Below are 17,433 nucleotides of genomic sequence, written 5' to 3' on the forward strand. Positions count from 1 at the left end.
CAACTCCAGAGCTCTCCCCGAGAAGCATTAGACGAGGGCAGACACTTTCTCCCTTTCCGAGGGAGCTGGGTGCACAGTGGCCAGGTAGAGGTCCAGTTGTAACAGGAATCCCTGGCACTGTGCTGCTGTCCCATCATACTCCCTGGGAAGGGAGAGACGCATCCCACTGGGACTGGCTCCAGACTGGACGGGTAGAGGTAACCCCGGTTACACTGGTCGCGGCACTGGGGAGACTTCCTGTCTCTCCCAGCGGTCCATAGTCTGGACAAAGCGATCCATCATGGCACCAAGATGATGTAACATAGCAGAATGTTCCTGGACGCACTCCTCGACTCCTCTAACCGGGGTCCCTGCTCCTGCTGACTCCATGGTTCGGGTGTGTAATTCTGTCAAGGGTGTGTACGGAGGCGAAGTCAGGTGCAGGAGATCAGAATGTAGTAAATAGGCGCACTTTAATTCCGGTCAAAAAATGACAGCACATAACAACATAAGCGTGCCAAAAACATGGAACTTAACAAAAGTATAGCGCCTGACAATACCCACATAACAAGAAACAATTACACACAAAGACATGGAGGGGAACAGAGGACTAAATACATGCATTGTGATTATGGAATGAAAACCAGGTGTGTATGGAACAAGACAAAACAAATGGACATATGAAAAATGGAGTGGCGATGGCTAGAAAGCCGGTGACGTCGATCGCCGAACGTCGCCCGAACAAGGAGAGGAGCCGACTTCGGTGGAAGTCGTGACACCTACTCAGCCAGTCAGGAGCCGCTATGCGTTGCTGCATACTTTTGACTAAAAACGAAGTGCTAAATAGTATGCGACAATGAGTACATCGTTTTCAGTGTATTTCCTGCAGTCAAATTACCTAGTGGCCTCATGGGTGGAATGTTAATAATATTTTTCTTAATTTCATAGTTTCATAAAAGAAAACGCAGAAAATCCGGTGTTATCATGTGAAACAGTTCTGCTATATTTCAACCTTCTGTGATGTATGTAAACTGTAATATTGGGATGCAAACTCCAAATGTAATACATTTCAACTCTATATCTGACATGGTACAAGTGTCTTCTTTTTTGTAAGCCCACAACCATGTGTGTGAGGTGTATACTTTTGTTTCAAAGTGAATGTGTTTAAGACTACAAAGAAACAATCTGTGTGACCCTAATTTAGCCCACTGCAGTTATTAAGTATGTAGTATGCTAGTATGGGTATTTGGACACGGCCACTGAGATATGACATTTGCTCCACCGCTGTCTGTCTTTCGCTACACTGGACACAAACATACTCAAGAGTAGTTCCCCATTTTGCATTTTGCATTTTGATTGTAAACAGTCTGACAACACTATGTGTTAGGGTATAATATGAACAAGACCTAGAGAAATGAATACATCCTCCCAATGTATTGTTCTAGAGTCTAGGTCCTAGACTTTACCATGGCATTGTAGTTAGACTTTAACCAGCCCTGCCTGCTGTAAAATCCCATCCTGGACAGTTTGTTTATGATTAGAAGCTACACCAATCTACTGCAGAGGAGTAAACACACCAAACCTCCTTCAGTTTCGGTTCTTCGAGGCAGATTAGAGTTCCTCTCTGCTTGCCTATTGTTGTAAGGACACTGTTTCGTAAGGTTTCTAGCGCCTTGGTTACACCTAAGCTACCTTTTACGTGTCCACTGTTGACACAGACTCTTCTTGCGAAACTTTTCTTACACTTTATGGCCCTCTGTCTACTGGATAATTAGTGTGCTTCTCCACTACCAGGTTTTGCAGTAACATCAAGCAGAAACCATTACACATCCATTAAATTAGTACACATTTTGAGAGTACAGTACCTGTATTAACTCTGACTCGCTTACATGAAACACTGGATCAATTTGCACCTCATTATTTAAACAGTATGGGGTGAGTTTGTAGGCTCTCTGCCTCCTGGAAGTGCCAACATCTGTGTGTGTTCTAAGGTCATTTGAAGTCACTACAGTGGCTCCCCTGTCGACTCCCTCGTTCCGTCACAAATGGCACCCTATTCCCTATATAGTGCACTTATTTTGACCAGAGCCTTATAAGCCCTGGTCACAAGTAGTGCACTATAAACTATTTTAGCATGTCAATCTTGGTGGGGCAAACTCCAAAAAGACGTTTTTTTTAATGCATGCCAGCAAAGCCACTACACAACACAACACTAAACAATACATTAATTGCACTATAACGGTGCCAAACGGTGCCCACAAACTGTTCGGACCTACATAAAGCTGTCCCAACAGCAGAATCCCAACAGCAGTCCCAACACCTTACCACTGCTACACCTGGCTATCAGCGGAGCCTTGTCTGGCAGCGAAACAGTTAATTCAGCCTCATTTACTGCCTTTAAAAAAAACATAGCTGATTTGGCTGACTTGCTTAAACAAATGTGGTTTCTACTGACAATTGAGATGTACAAACTATGGCATAAGGGTACGATATAACTATTTGTTCAGCACTTTTGAATGTACAGCAACAGAATTCAGAACATGGGCCGTTCTTACAATATTCTCCCTGTACACCAAGTCAGAACCGTAGGATGAATAAAGGGGGCATATAAGTAGACAATGAAACATTTCTCTAAAACAGGCTATAGGCAACATGTGAACCACCAAGTCAGAACAGTAGGCGAAATTCTTAGGGTGAGGCACGTGGGCTACTAACAGCTTACTACACAACATACACTTAGTATTATTTTCTAAGCTACAGACAGTGTACATATCTCCCTGGCATATTACATCATTTATGCAGCAGCATACAATACATTTTTGGACTCACTTTGATGTGCTGTGCTCACTTGAACAGGAAGGTGGCATGTAGGTCCTTCATGGGCAAATTTTGACATGAAACTTTGTCATGAAAGTCTGGCATTCTCTGGATTTATGGTGCTTTCAAGACAACTGGGAACTCTTAAAAAAACAAGGTCGAATCATGATGACGTCAGTGATCTTCAGGTCGGAGCGCTAGAAAGAGGCCAGAGTTCCCAATTTGCAATTCCGATTTGGATGACCATTCAAAACTTATTTTCCCAGTAGGATCTCGGTTTTTTTCAGAGTTCCCAGTTGTCTTGAACTCACTGAAGTCAGATTTCCCAGTTCCAAGTTTCCAGTTGTTTTGAGTGCGGCAGAAGTCATGCTAGATTGACAGTATGGCCAATGTTGAAAATGTATCCTTTTAAGCTTGGAAAAGAGACCCTTCAACCCAGACTCGGGACCACACACCCACTCCACTGAATAGCAGGCTAGTGATTGCTTTCCAATGCTTGCAGTTAGCCACTGATTCCTTCCAAACCACTCATTATTGAATTTGAGATTTCCAACTTTTTGTGTAATGTTTGTGTCCAATGGCCGATGAGCACCGATATGTTTTATCTATAATTTCTCTTAATTATTTCTCTTCATATGACAAGGATTGAAAAGGATTTGCCAGTAGATTGTCGACTTGATTCATCATGATGACTGCAGCTTGCTAGCTAAGATTTTGAAAGTATGATGTTGACATCATCAGTCCAATCAAAATTATTGTAGCTATAACGTGATTAGACGTCATTTTATCTGTGGCCAATGACCATGAGCCTTCTTGGACGGGCCCTTCTAATGTAACTCTATGGCAGCACCCAAGGGGCTTGAATTATCGAGCTCTACCCTATGATTTTGAGGTGACGTAGTGTCGCCATGAGTGACAGAACACTGAGCCAATCACAGCGCAGCTAGAGAACACTACCAACCCCTACGCTCTGTATTTTGCGCTGGCTGCCCCACCACCACAGAAAGCACTGAGCTAGGGTGAAACACTTGTATTTTGGAGCTGCCTTACTTAAGAAAGCAAAAAAGAGACTAAGTTTGTATGCGGCTTTATTAACTTTATCATTTTTTTACATTGTTTGCAAACTGATATGTGACACGTATTAATGCCAAAATAACATGGAAAACAGGCAAAAAAAAAGAAAAAGAAAAGCTAAACAACCCCACCTGCCCTGAATGACGGGTTGCCACTGTATTGGTGGCACAGATCTAGGATCAGTTTACCGGATAGCACTAAACTGACATCCGTATCCATGGGAAACATACTGTGAAGGAGTACACTTGGTTGATGATGTCATCTGTATTCTGTGTAGTTGGGGGTGGTATTGACTGGATGATTCTCCATACCCTTGGTAAGCACCCCGCCTCCAAGTGGCTGTGATTTTGTGCTTCTTTGATTCAGTAATTCAGTTGGGTGTCCAATGTCCATCTCTCATACTGCATCCTCAGTCATAAAACAATCCTATCAAAGTGAAATCAGTTTTTTTGCTTTATTACTAAATTATTGGTAGCAACATAACTATGTTATTAATCAGTTTGTAATGATCGATGTGTACCCCTACCCCCCTTACAATTTAGGCTACACGACATTAGAAAATAAGTAGCCTACTGATATATGAAATGCCATTTATTTATTTATCCGAAATAAACTGTCAATACGCATCAGCTTTGTTTTCCATGAAAATGAGCGCTAAAAGCTTTTTTAAAGGGGATGTGGAGAGAGGAATGGAGATGGGGGGTGTTTGACTCACAGCACAGCAGACTGCTCCCTCGGGACTACAGCAGCCTATATTCGGAGTCTGTGTGCATGGTAGCTCAAAGGGAAGGCTGCGGCCCATTCCCAGGGATGCAAAAATAGTCGGAAAACAAGCTGCGATTAGCGCGCGTAGGAATGCAACCCAAATTGAAGTGGTGTGTTTTTGGGAATCCGTGCGGGTTTCCATGGAGTAATGTTTCACCTCTTTAGTAAATCGTAAGTGTTCTTATCTTATGTTGCCTTCATGTTTTCGTAAAAACTTGGCTGGTGTGTGTTGATGATGGATACAGTTGTTGCGCGCTGTTTGATTTTGCGACCTCCGCCCTCTTTCCCTCAGGGATGTGTAGCCTAAACAAATTATTGTCGCTAGCTGTTACATCATGTTTACGAAGGTTATGGCTTGGAGAATATAGTTACTGGAATTGGAATGTTTTGGGGTAAACAGGAAACTGGTTGGAAAAGGGTTGAGAACGAGGGTTTAGGGACGCGGACGCGGACGCGTTCAGACTTGTAGATGGAAATATTCCGTGCCAGGGGCAAATCCACTGTAGTGCAGAACAAGACATCAAAGCATATAGTTCAGTTTACTAATGTGAGGAAATTGCTTGTAATAATGTTGTTATTTATTTATCGCTATTAGTCAATTGTATCGTTCTATTATTGTGTTTTGATCTAGAATAGTTCTGATGTTGAGAAAATACAGAATATAATAGAAGTGGGAGAGGGAGAGAGAGAGAGAGGCAGACCTTAAAAGCTTGCTCTGAATACCAGTTCAGCCATGCTCTAGTGTTTTTCCTTGTAAGTGTTACCATACTTTATCTGTCTAAGAAGTTTTGGCTTATTGCAGGCAAGCATCAGTTCCTTCAGCACTTTCCTATCCATTGCCATGTAACTTTGTAAGGAGCTCATTCTCTCTCTTCATCCTCCTTTTCTCATTTCATTTTCTTACAGTACTATCACCTCCCTTACATTGCTACAGCACCCCCTGAAAAATCTTAATAATATATATATATATATGTGTTTAAAAAAAAAAAAAAATTATATTGATTTTTTCCCCCTCAGATTTCTCAGGGGGTGCTGTAGCACTCTCTGCACCCCTACTTCCAGTGGCTATGTAAGGGAGGTGACAGTACTGTACAGCACCACTACTTAAATATAAAAAGTAGTGCACTTGGCCTTTACTAGTATTAGCAAACCGATGTAGCCGACTGTAGCGCGGGCAAACAAAACTGAAGTACTGCAATGGGCCTTTATTAGTTCGCGTATTAGCATTTTTTGTTGTTGTTGCAGTAACCCCACCCCCAAATACCTTCCTTCAGCTATGTTCCCTTAGCACTGGTATAAGGATGTCGTTGTTATGTAACGGCTTAAGTAAGAAGCCTGCTTGTTTGTAACTCATTTCTATTTTCCCCAGCAGCTCTTATACTGAATGCTGCATGATAACAATTATGTAATGTGGTTATTTGACTGTGTCTCTCTCTGCTCATCCTCTTTTTTCTCTCTTTCTGCGCACACACACACACACACGCACACACGCGCACACACACACACACACCGCTCTCTCTCTCAGCAGGGAGTAGTCAAGTTAAAACCCATAGTCATGCTTAACATCACTGTGTATACTAAGAGTCTCCAATCTCCTAATTATTATTGAAACCGCTCTACTGTAGGGCTATAGAGAGATTCATTTGCATTCATTTAAATGGTGTAGAAGGGCTCCTCTAAATGCCCACTTCACTTTAGAAGGTATTGTATTGTACTTATTATGGATCCCCGTTTATTATGGATCCCCATGCCAAGGCAGAAGCTACTCTTCCTGGGGTCCAGCAAATTTAAGGCAGTTATATACAATTAAAAACATTGCATTACATTTCACAATGGATTGCATAACACATGACGTGTGTGCCCTCAGGCCACTACTCTACTATTACATATATACAACACAAAATCAATTTTGCACGCGTGTGTATAGTGCATATTTTATCGTGTGTGTGAATGCGTGTATCTGTGCCTGTGTGTGTCTCGTCACAGTCCTCTCTGTTCCATAAGGTGTATTTTTATCTGTACAATTTCATTTCTAGAATGAGTTACTTGATGTAGAAAATAGTTCCATGTAGTCATGGCTCTATGTAGTACTGTGCGCCTCCCATAGTCTGTTCTGGACTTGGGGACTGTGAAGAGACCTCTGGTGGCATGTCTTGTGGGCCATGCACGCGTGTCTGAGCTGTGTGCTAGTAGTTTAAGTAAATCCTAGTCTTGATTAAATGAAATAGTTTAACAGTGGAACTATATGTGTAACAATACCTATATTTTGTTGTGAGAATACATGGCTAGTTGTGAGAATACATGGCTAGTTGTGAGAATACATGGCTCTAGGGCTTTGACATGTGACGGTCTTGGAATTTGGCCAGGCAAATGTACACCGAGGGGGGTCACATTTCTATTTTTGGCCTCAAAACAACCTCAATTTGTCAGGGCATGGACTCTACAAGCTGTCGAAAGCATTTCGAAGGGATGCCGGCCCATGTTGACTCCAATGCTTCCCACATTTGTGTCAAGTTTTGGGTGGTGGACCATTCTTGATACACGCGGGAAACTGTTGAGCGTGAAAAACCCAGCAGCATTGCAGTTCTTGACACAAACTGGTGCACCTGGAACCTACCACCATACCCTGTTCAAAGGCACTTAAATCTTTTGTCCTGCCCATTCACCCTCTGAATGACACACATACACAATCCATGTCTCAATTGTCTCAAGGCTTAAAAATCCTTCTTTAACCTGTCTCCTCCCCTTCATCTACACTGATTTGAAGTGGATTTAACAAGTGACATCAATAAGGGATCGTAGCAGTCACCTGATCAGTCGGTGTCATGGAAAGAGCATGTGTTCATAATGTTTTCTACACTCAGTGTATAGGCTCACAGAGAGAATTAGCGAACTCACACACGCACACCCCCGTAAAAGCACCCGTCAATCAAAGCCACCAGCGTATGTCAGACACAAGCAAATATTTCTCCTTTCCTTAACACTAGAACAGACTGGCCTTTGAGCCTATAAATACCCGCTAGAGAATGTTGCCAAGCGTCCCCTTTAGCATATGCATCCGATGCATATCAACCCGCACAAACATAAGCGCCAACGCTTGCTAGATGGTGCATAAATTATTGTAAATGATTAATTGCATGAATAAATATACCAATTAAAAAAACAAACAACAATAGTTATTTGTTTAGTTGAGTGTAGTCCATTTGATCAACTTTACTTGTAGATTTGATTAGTAATAGAGTTATAGTAATTAAGAAACTCCAGTTACAGCTTATTTTGACATATTAGAAAGTAAAAGATAATAATATAACCAGCTGGGTGCAATTTATTTGCCGTATTCCTAAACAAAAGCACCAGTGCATGAACAATCGTAAAGGATGAAATGCATCAAGAAATATTTGTGGAAATATATTCATGACAAGATATAAAACATTCTTTTGTTGATTGCATTGGACAGTGTATTGTGCCCTTATACTCGTGCCTTCATGCATGAATCAATCTCGTCTTCTCTTTATGCTTCGGGGCCAAAGTCAGCACACAACTTCGGGGCTTTGTGTGAGATATCCCCACAAACAAATTGGTTGCACTGCACACAGTTTTCATGGGCTTTGTTTCGTGTGCACTTGCCGCAGGTGTCGCATAATCTCTCTGAAGCGGTTGCGTGGCGTGGTCTCTCTGAAGCGGTTGCGTGGCGTGCTCTCTCTGAAGCGGTTGCATGGCGTGGTGTCTCTGAAGCGGTTGCGTGGCGTGGTCTCTCTGAAGCGGTTGCGTGGCATGCTCTCTCTGAAGCGGTTGTGTGGCATTGTCTCTGAAGCGGTTGCGTGGCATGGTCTCTCTGAAGCGGTTGCGTGGCGTGGTCTCTGAAGCGGTTGCGTGGCGTGGTCTCTGAAACGGTTGCGTGGCATGGTCTCTCTGAAGCGGTTGCGTGGCGTGGTCTCTGAAGCGATTGCGTGGCATGGTCTCTGAAGCGGTTGCGTGGCGTGGTCTCTCTGAAGCGGTTGCGTGGCGTGGTCTCTGAAGCGGTTGCGTGGCGTGGTCTCTGAAGCGGTTGCGTGGCGTGGTCTCTCTGAAGCGGTTGCGTGGCATGGTCTCTGAAGCGGTTGCGTGGCATGCTCTCTCTGAAGCGGTTGCGTGGCGTGGTCTCTGAAGCGGTTGCGTGGCGTGGGCTCTGAAGCGGTTGCGTGGCGTGCTCTCTCTGAAGCGGTTGCGTGGCGTGGTCTCTCTGAAGCGGTTGCGTGGCATGGTCTCTGAAGCGGTTGCGTGGCGTGCTCTCTCTGAAGCAGTTGCGTGGCGTGGTCTCTCTGAAGCGGTTGCGTGGCGTGGTCTCTCTGAAGCGGTTGCGTGGCGTGGTCTCTCTGAAGCGGTTGCGTGGCGTGGTCTCTCTGAAGCGGTTGCGTGGCGTGGTCTCTCTGAAGCGGTTGCGTGGCCTGGTCTCTGAAGCGATTGCGTGGCATGGTCTCTCTGAAGCGGTTGCGTGGCGTGGTCTCTGAAGCGGTTGCGTGGCGTGGTCTCTCTGAAGCGGTTGCGTGGCGTGGTCTCTCTGAAGCGGTTGCGTGGCGTGGTCTCTGAAGCGGTTGCGTGGCGTGGTCTCTCTGAAGCGGTTGCGTGGCATGCTCTCTCTGAAGCGGTTGCGTGGCGTGGTCTCTGAAGCGGTTGCGTGGCATGGTCTCTGAAGCGGTTGCGTGGCGTGGTCTCTGAAGCGGTTGCGTGGCGTGCTCTCTCTGAAGCGGTTGCGTGGCGTGGTCTCTGAAGCGGTTGCGTGGCGTGGTCTCTGAAGCGGTTGTGTGGCGTGGTCTCTCTGAAGCGGTTGCGTGGCATGGTCTCTCTGAAGCGGTTGCGTGGCGTGGTCTCTGAAGCGGTTGCGTGGCGTGGTCTCTGAAGCGGTTGCGTGGCGTGCTCTCTCTGAAGCGGTTGCGTGGCGTGGTCTCTCTGAAGCGGTTGCGTGGCATGCTCTCGCTGAAGCGGTTGCTTGGCGTGGTCTCTCTGAAGCGGTTGCGTGGCGTGGTCTCTCTGAAGCGGTTGCGTGGCGTGGTCTCTCTGAAGCGGTTGCGTGGCATGCTCTCTCTGAAGCGGTTGCTTGGCGTGGTCTCTCTGAAGCGGTTGCGTGGCATGCTCTCTCTGAAGCGGTTGCGTGGCATGCTCTCTCTGAAGCGGTTGCGTGGCATGCTCTCTCTGAAGCGGTTGCGTGGCATGCTCTCTCTGAAGCGGTTGCGTGGCGTGGTCTCTGAAGCGGTTGCGTGGCATGGTCTCTGAAGCGGTTGCGTGGCGTGCTCTCTCTGAAGCGGTTGCGTGGCGTGGTCTCTCGAAGCGGTTGCGTGGCATGGTCTCTGAAGCGGTTGCGTGGCGTGCTCTCTCTGAAGCGGTTGCATGGCGTGGTCTCTGAAGCGGTTGCGTGGCGTGGTCTCTGAAGCGGTTGTGTGGCGTGGTCTCTCTGAAGCGGTTGCGTGGCATGGTCTCTCTGAAGCGGTTGCGTGGCGTGGTCTCTGAAGCGGTTGCGTGGCATGGTCTCTGAAGCGGTTGCGTGGCGTGCTCTCTCTGAAGCGGTTGCGTGGCGTGGTCTCTCTGAAGCGGTTGCGTGGCATGCTCTCGCTGAAGCGGTTGCTTGGCGTGGTCTCTCTGAAGCGGTTGCGTGGCATGGTCTCTCTGAAGCGGTTGCGTGGCGTGGTCTCTCTGAAGCGGTTGCGTGGCATGCTCTCTCTGAAGCGGTTGCTTGGCGTGGTCTCTCTGAAGCGGTTGCGTGGCATGCTCTCTCTGAAGCGGTTGCGTGGCATGCTCTCTCTGAAGCGGTTGCGTGGCATGCTCTCTCTGAAGCGGTTGCGTGGCATGCTCTCTCTGAAGCGGTTGCGTGGCATGCTCTCTCTGAAGCGGTTGCGTGGCATGGTCTCTGAAGCGGTTGTGTGGCGTGATCTCTGAAGTGGTTGCGTGGCATGCTCTCTCTGAAGCAATTGCGTGGCATGCTCACTCTGAAGTGGTTGCGTGGCATGCTCTCTGGGAAAAAGTCAACCCCATACCTATCAGACCAAAATGACTCCACATCCATGCTCTTTACACTGTATGCCCCGCGGACAGACAAGAGTTCAATAAATGTTTTGAGTTCATCCATAGACATGTCCCACCTACTGTACAATCAACAGTACAATCAATCTCTGATGTGCTGCAACATCTGCATGTCACTTAAACACGTCACTCATTTCTACCCAAACCGTGCCATCCCTCCCAGACTCCTGTCTCACCGTGCCATCCCTCCCAGACTCCTGTCTCACCGTGCCATCCCTCCCAGACTCCTGTCTCACCGTGCCATCCCTCCCAGACTCCTGTCTCACCGTGCCATCCCTCCCAGACTCCTGTCTCACCGTGCCATCCCTCCCAGACTCCTGTCTCACCGTGCCATCCCTCCCAGACTCCTGTCTCACCGTGCCATCCCTCCCAGACTCCTGTCTCACCGTGCCATCCCTCCCAGACTCCTGTCTCACCGTGCCATCCCTCCCAGACTCCTGTCTCACTGTGCCATCCCTCCCAGACTCCTGTCTCACCGTGCCATCCCTCCCAGACTCCTGTCTCACCGTGCCATCCCTCCCAGACTCCTGTCTCACCGTGCCATCCCTCCCAGACTCCTGTCTCACCGTGCCATCCCTCCCAGACTCCTGTCTCACCGTGCCATCCCTCCCAGACTCCTGTCTCACCGTGCCATCCCTCCCAGACTCCTGTCTCACTGTGCCATCCCTCCCAGACTCCTGTCTCACTGTGCCATCCCTCCCAGACTCCTGTCTCACCGTGCCATCCCTCCCAGACTCCTGTCTCACCGTGCCATCCCTCCCAGACTCCTGTCTCACTGTGCCATCCCTCCCAGACTCCTGTCTCACCGTGCCATCCCTCCCAGACTCCTGTCTCACCGTGCCATCCCTCCCAGACTCCTGTCTCACCGTGCCATCCCTCCCAGACTCCTGTCTCCCAAACCGTGCCATCCCTCCCAGACTCCTGTCTCACCGTGCCATCCCTCCCAGACTCCTGTCTCACCGTGCCATCCCTCCCAGACTCCTGTCTCACCGTGCCATCCCTCCCAGACTCCTGTCTCACCGTGCCATCCCTCCCAGACTCCTGTCTCACCGTGGCAGTTGGGATCACCGTCTTATTTGTCTCTGTTATGTTTTTTTCTGCGGTGAGGCTCAGGGATCAGAGGTGGAGGCTCGAAGTCAACATCAGAATCAGATGAAGACTCTTCATCAGCAATATCGATTTCAAGCTCAATATCCTGTCCTCCATCCGACTCCAGCTCATCTAAATTCTGCAGCATTTGCAATGCTGTCAGTGTGTCCATTTGTTTCGTTCGGCTTTCCATTGGGAACTAAACAAGTTGTATGTTGTTGAAAGATTATTGGAATCTGTGTGGGTAGCTGGACAGGTAGGCTAACTGACAATAGTGAAGGTTAACAGCTGGTCACGGGTCAGGTGACAGAGGAATGGATGAGACTGAGGCAGGAATTCCTTTAACCACAAAGTGGTATATTTACTGGGTAGTTTGTCTGTGCTGCATAACAAAGGAAACAGAATAACATGTATCCAAACAAATTCAAATCAGAAAGTCAAATCATAACAATCATTCTCATTATTAACAGAATGATGTAATTCAACAATACGGCTCCATAGGAATTCAATATGAAGCAGAATGGAGTCATTTAGGATCATAACCATTCATCATAATCATGAGAAGGATAATGCATATCAATCGATCAGTTATCAGTTATTCAATCTATAATCAGTTTGATATCAAAATTGATCAGTTCAGCAAACAATAATGACGTTTCATATTTCATCCTTTCAGGTTTGTCTTCATATGTACATAATTGGCCTGTGATGATCTGTAGGGCCATGATCATTGTCTGTTGACATAACCCAATAGGTTTGAAGTGTGCGCTCCAAGCCGCGCTCCGCGGTAATAACTATATACAATAACTAATGGCCCGCTGTCCCAATCGCAACAGATAGTTCAGATGAAAGGTTCAGATGAAAGGTAACAGATGAAAGGTAATAGATTCGGTGGACTTACGTTGATTCATGGACGCACAGAATGTCTGGATTAGACAGAATTGAGGAAGAGAAAGCAGTGAGGTCGGGTGGGGGCGATTTCCTCCTTTTAATAAGTTGAGATCTGTCGGACCTAATTAAAGCGCCCCTGGCCCAGCTGAGCAAGTGGCCATGAATTAAAGGACGATTCCATCAACTCCATGGGCCTTTCTACAGTTGTACTCAGTGTCTTATTTGACTCTCCAAGTGGAAATTATATACCATTTCCAGCCTTTTATAATAAAATAATGTGATCGCCCACAACGCCCAAAATTATTCATCATCAGTACACCATTGTTCTAAATTTAATCATCCTCTTCACCCTCATCATTCGGATCAGTCAAATTTGATCACCATCTTCACCCTCCTTATCATTCAGTTCAATGAAGTCACATGCACCATTATCAGTTTCTATCTGGTTTCTATTGCCCATTCATCCATTGACCACAAAATAGCATATTTAAATGTTCAGTTTATTATGTTACTCGTTTTTGCTTAGTAGCCAGAGCAATGCTGCCGCGTGACTGGTCATGTGCTGATTGCATGGACAGCACAAATATTCTTGGGAAAAGTTTTTGTAAATAGAACTGAGTTATTTGACAAAAGTAAGTGTCATAGAAACTGCAGAATATGCTCTTTCTGATACTATATAGAAATCCAAATGTTTTACCTGCGTGTGATTTGATAAAGTGATGTTACCTTTCTCTTAATGTACAGTTTGACAAGTGATAGGCCTTATATTGTGACTCGTCAGATTATTGTCAATTTAGTCTGGTCTATAGGCTAACTCTTATTATGTGTGAAATTATTCGAAGTAGCTTGGGTGTAGTTTCGAGGGGCCGGCTGTGCAGTCTGACTGGATTTGTTTGTTTCCCGCTCATCTACTGGATTGAAGGATATATTTTGCATGATTCTAAAGTTCTACTCTCACAGTAGCATGTTTTCGTTTCCCTTACAACAAATGTAATTAGCAACAGAGTTACAGTAAATCAAACAGTCCCGTAACTGCTTCTTTTTACAAAGTAAAACGTAAAAGAGAGTGGTATCAACCCCCAATGATTAACATGAGGGCCAACACTGATAAATAGGCACAACACAAACTCATCATTACACTATTGTTCTAAATGAAATCAACCTCTTCATTCTCATCATTCAGTTAGGCCTAATTTGAAAGTCGATTGTGAAGTAACTTGCACAATTATCGCCCATTCCATCCGTTTGTCAATTCATTCAGTGGGCTGGAATTGTTTTCGTGGCTGGATAGAGTCAAGGAGCGGTTTTACGTTATTCTTAAGGCCTACTGCCACGTGTAGCATGTTTTCATTTCCCTCAAAATACATTTGATTAGTAATAGTGTTATAGTCAATAAAACAGTCCCGTAACAGCTGATTTTTTTTTAATTAAAACTTTAAAGAGAATGGCATCAACCGTGGTCAAATTATTTGCTGCTGATAAATAGTCGTAACACTCATTACACTATTGTCTAACTAGAATGTAACAGAGAGGATATAGTGAGGGAGGTAGAAATTAACGTTGGCTGTGAAGAGGTCAACATGAAGGAGAGTGTCTTTCTGAGGATCTTTTACTTCCTCTCTGCCTTTTCCCTACTCTCTCTTTTTCCCTCCTCTCTCCCTGTTGCTACTACCCCTCAGCGGTCTGTGGGTCAGAGGGCACACTTCCTGCTCCAACATGAGGCTTCCTCTCGTCCCGTGACCTGAGAGATTGGAAACCAACCAATCTGTCTCTCTCTCTGAATCCGTGTCATCGGGTACGTTCTGTTGGCCCCCATCTTGCGCTCTCTTTCTCCACATCCTCTGTTAGCGGGGCACCGTGCTGTGTATTTGAGATCACATTGAGGCCAGAGGGGGATGAGCTATGAGCTGATGCTGGTCTATGTCTATGCATGAAGGTCTCTTAATCATACAGTTCATCGAGCTTGGTATTCACGCTCATGTCTCCTGTTCTTTCTATACACATGTTTTCCAGACACTGTAGATCGCTAGTCTCACAAGTCAAGACTGGAAATGGAGCTAGTATCAATAGCTAACCAAACATGTCTCTCAATGCGTAATAATATGCTTTCCTTCTGACTGTCATCCTCATTAACCTCTGACCCCTGACCTGATTGGTTCATTAAGGGTCCTTTATCAGCCTGACCTTTGACCTCATTAATGCATCCCAGTTACCATGGCAATCTGAAAGGTCAGGGAGTTAATCTATAAGGCCACTTTACTCCTGCTGTGATTACTGTGACACCCTGCCACACACAGACACCCAGTCTTGTACAACTAACCTTGTGGGGACACACAATTCAAAATCCTATTTTCCCTAACCCTAAACCCAACCCTAACCGTAACCCCAAAACCTAACCTAAACCTTAACCCTAAACCTAACCCTAGCTCCTAACCCTAAACCTAATTGCAACACTAATTCTAACCTTAAACCTAAACCCCTTAGAAATAGCATTTGACCTTGTGGGAACAAACAAAATGTCCCCAGTTGGTCATATTTCTGTTTGTTTACTGGTCCCCACAAGTATAGTTAAACACGTCCACACACACACACACACACACACACACACACACACACACACACACACACACACACACACACACACACACACACACACACACACACAAAATTATTATAGCTTTGGCTAGTTCCGCAACACCACTCCATGTTCTCAGCACATGGAAACAGTTTGGTATATGCTATTCATCATCTGTCTGTCATTTTCTAAAGTGGTCATCACTGGAGAGTGACATAATAATATAAGCTGGTGGTCTCCTCTGCTTTGGTCAGGTCCGGTCAGCTCATCCTCTGGTCTGTTGAAGTGGACAGCTGCTCTGCTACTTAAAACAACGAGGACCATAACATCATGCCATCAGTCTGTGAGGCAGCCAGCTGTACAGTTGCAGCTGAATAGGCTGTGTCCTCTTTCCTCTCTGTGTCCTATAGCAGGTGTTACACAGAATACGCAGAAAACCTCCCACCCAGCATGTAACGTGATCTGTCATAGTAATCTGTGTGTGTGTGGTGCGTGTGTGCATATCTGTGTGTGTGTTATATCTGTGTGTGTGTGTGTGTGTGTGTGTGTGTGTTGGCTTGGTTTCCTCTGGTGACCTCTGTACCCTAGCCCCGGCTGTGTTGGATCCACAGCAGATGTTGTTTAACCACAGGACTTCAGCTCCCAGACAGCACTACCCATAATGCACTGCTGCTTTGCTGTGAGTCAGTGAGCCAGGTTTCCCGACGGGCTCCTAAAGGATCCTGGCAGAGAGCGATAGAGAGCCAGAGAGATGATGTCATTTACAGCCAACACAGCTTCCTGCTCTCTTTGTGTCACAGCCCTCAAAAAGCCCCCCTCTTTTTCCTCTTGCTCGAACTAATTCATGTCTCTGTGTTCAGCTGTTCCTCTCATACAGTATCTGTGCTTTTACGTTTCCTCTCAGTGAGGCAGGCAGCAGGCTCAAAGAGAAAGGATGTGTTTGCTGTTATTATTCCTCATAAAAGGGAAGGCGCACTGTATGGCTTAGTCTTTCATCCCTTGTTGTCTGGTTCAGGGCTGCTTGGGGCACCTGTTTTTTTTTCTCCCTCTCCCTGGTGTAATCCCCTTATTCTGTCTTGTGTGCATTAGCCTCTGAGAGAATGAGAGAGTGAGTGGTCCTCTCTTCTTCCTCTGTCGGTACCAGGCTAGATGGCACTAATGCAGCAGCACCAGACCGCTCTTGCTCTCTCTGTTCTCTCTCTCCCGCCCTCTCTCTCTCTCTCTCTCTCAAAGCCAATCAAGGCCGCCCATTGTGTCAGATGACCATTGGGTAATTATTATATCTGGCTGAGGCTTCTATGGGAAGAGATTCCACTATAAGGAGCATCATTTAGTTGCCTGGGATGGCTGATGCTGCATTAACTCAATGGCTCCAACTTAGGAGAAAAGTGTCTCGTCTGAGTGTACAGTATTTGTGTAGTTTCTCTCAGTCCCTAGAGTTCCCTGGGGTATCTCAGTCTGAAACAGTGAGTTGGATCTGGTCTGTCTGTCTGATTAACAGAAGCGTTCGGGTTCTAAGGTCCGTATCTAGACGTCAGTGGTTCCGTCAACAGATCCGATCACACACAACCTCCGTTCCGTTCCAGTGATTCCTGACAGGATCCCTCCGTTCTGTTGTCCTCTTATGGCAGGAAGGGCGGTTACTGCTCTCTCTCTCTCTCTCTCTCTCTCTCTCTCTCTCTCTCTCTCTCTCTCTGAGATACTGCAATTTACAGCTGGCAGGTGGACACACACAGACACACACTAATATCAGCATCCTTGCATCCATATAAAAACTATTTAAAAAAAATGACCGCTTTGAGATGAGTCAACAAAAAACGTACACGCCAAACAGCACCATGCCGAGATTTGTTGTGAGGAGACCTGAGGGACTCATTATTCCATCTGAACAGAGAGAAGGAGGAAACAGCACATCTGTTCTGTTCTGGCCAACAGAGAGAGAGATGGAGCCTGTGACAGATTGTATGGCGGCGTGACAGACAGACAGACAGACGGCCAGTCTGATTGTAGTGTTTTCTCTCCTACAAAGACATCCTCAACGTCAAGGCGAATGGGACTAATGCACATTTACTGTGTGGCTGGGTGTGTGAGTAATTGCTTGTTTGTTAGTGTGTGGTTGTGTGTTTTGTAATTGTGTGTGTTTGTGTGTGTACCTGCATGCATGTGTGTGTGACCGTTGATTTGTA

General features: G+C 46.1%; 1 protein-coding gene across 7 annotated transcripts in view; it reads left to right on the forward strand.

The window, feature by feature from the left end:
• The window catches only part of LOC106562976 (disabled homolog 2-interacting protein), a 256,858-nt gene that overhangs the window by 174,510 nt on the left and 64,915 nt on the right, over positions 1-17,433 (forward strand). Inside the window, exon 1 of one of the 7 annotated variants that reach the window (XM_014128142.2) lies at positions 4,506-4,806. The exons of the other annotated variants lie outside the window; for them this stretch is intronic. Coding sequence (XP_013983617.1) covers positions 4,784-4,806 — 23 coding nt within the window. The 5' untranslated portion in view covers positions 4,506-4,783. Of the gene's footprint in view, positions 1-4,505; positions 4,807-17,433 lie in introns of those variants that run through there. 7 annotated transcript variants of the gene reach the window in all.

Source organism: Salmo salar, chromosome ssa11 (genome assembly GCF_905237065.1).
Source record: "Salmo salar chromosome ssa11, Ssal_v3.1, whole genome shotgun sequence".
Lineage (NCBI taxonomy): Eukaryota > Metazoa > Chordata > Actinopteri > Salmoniformes > Salmonidae > Salmo > Salmo salar.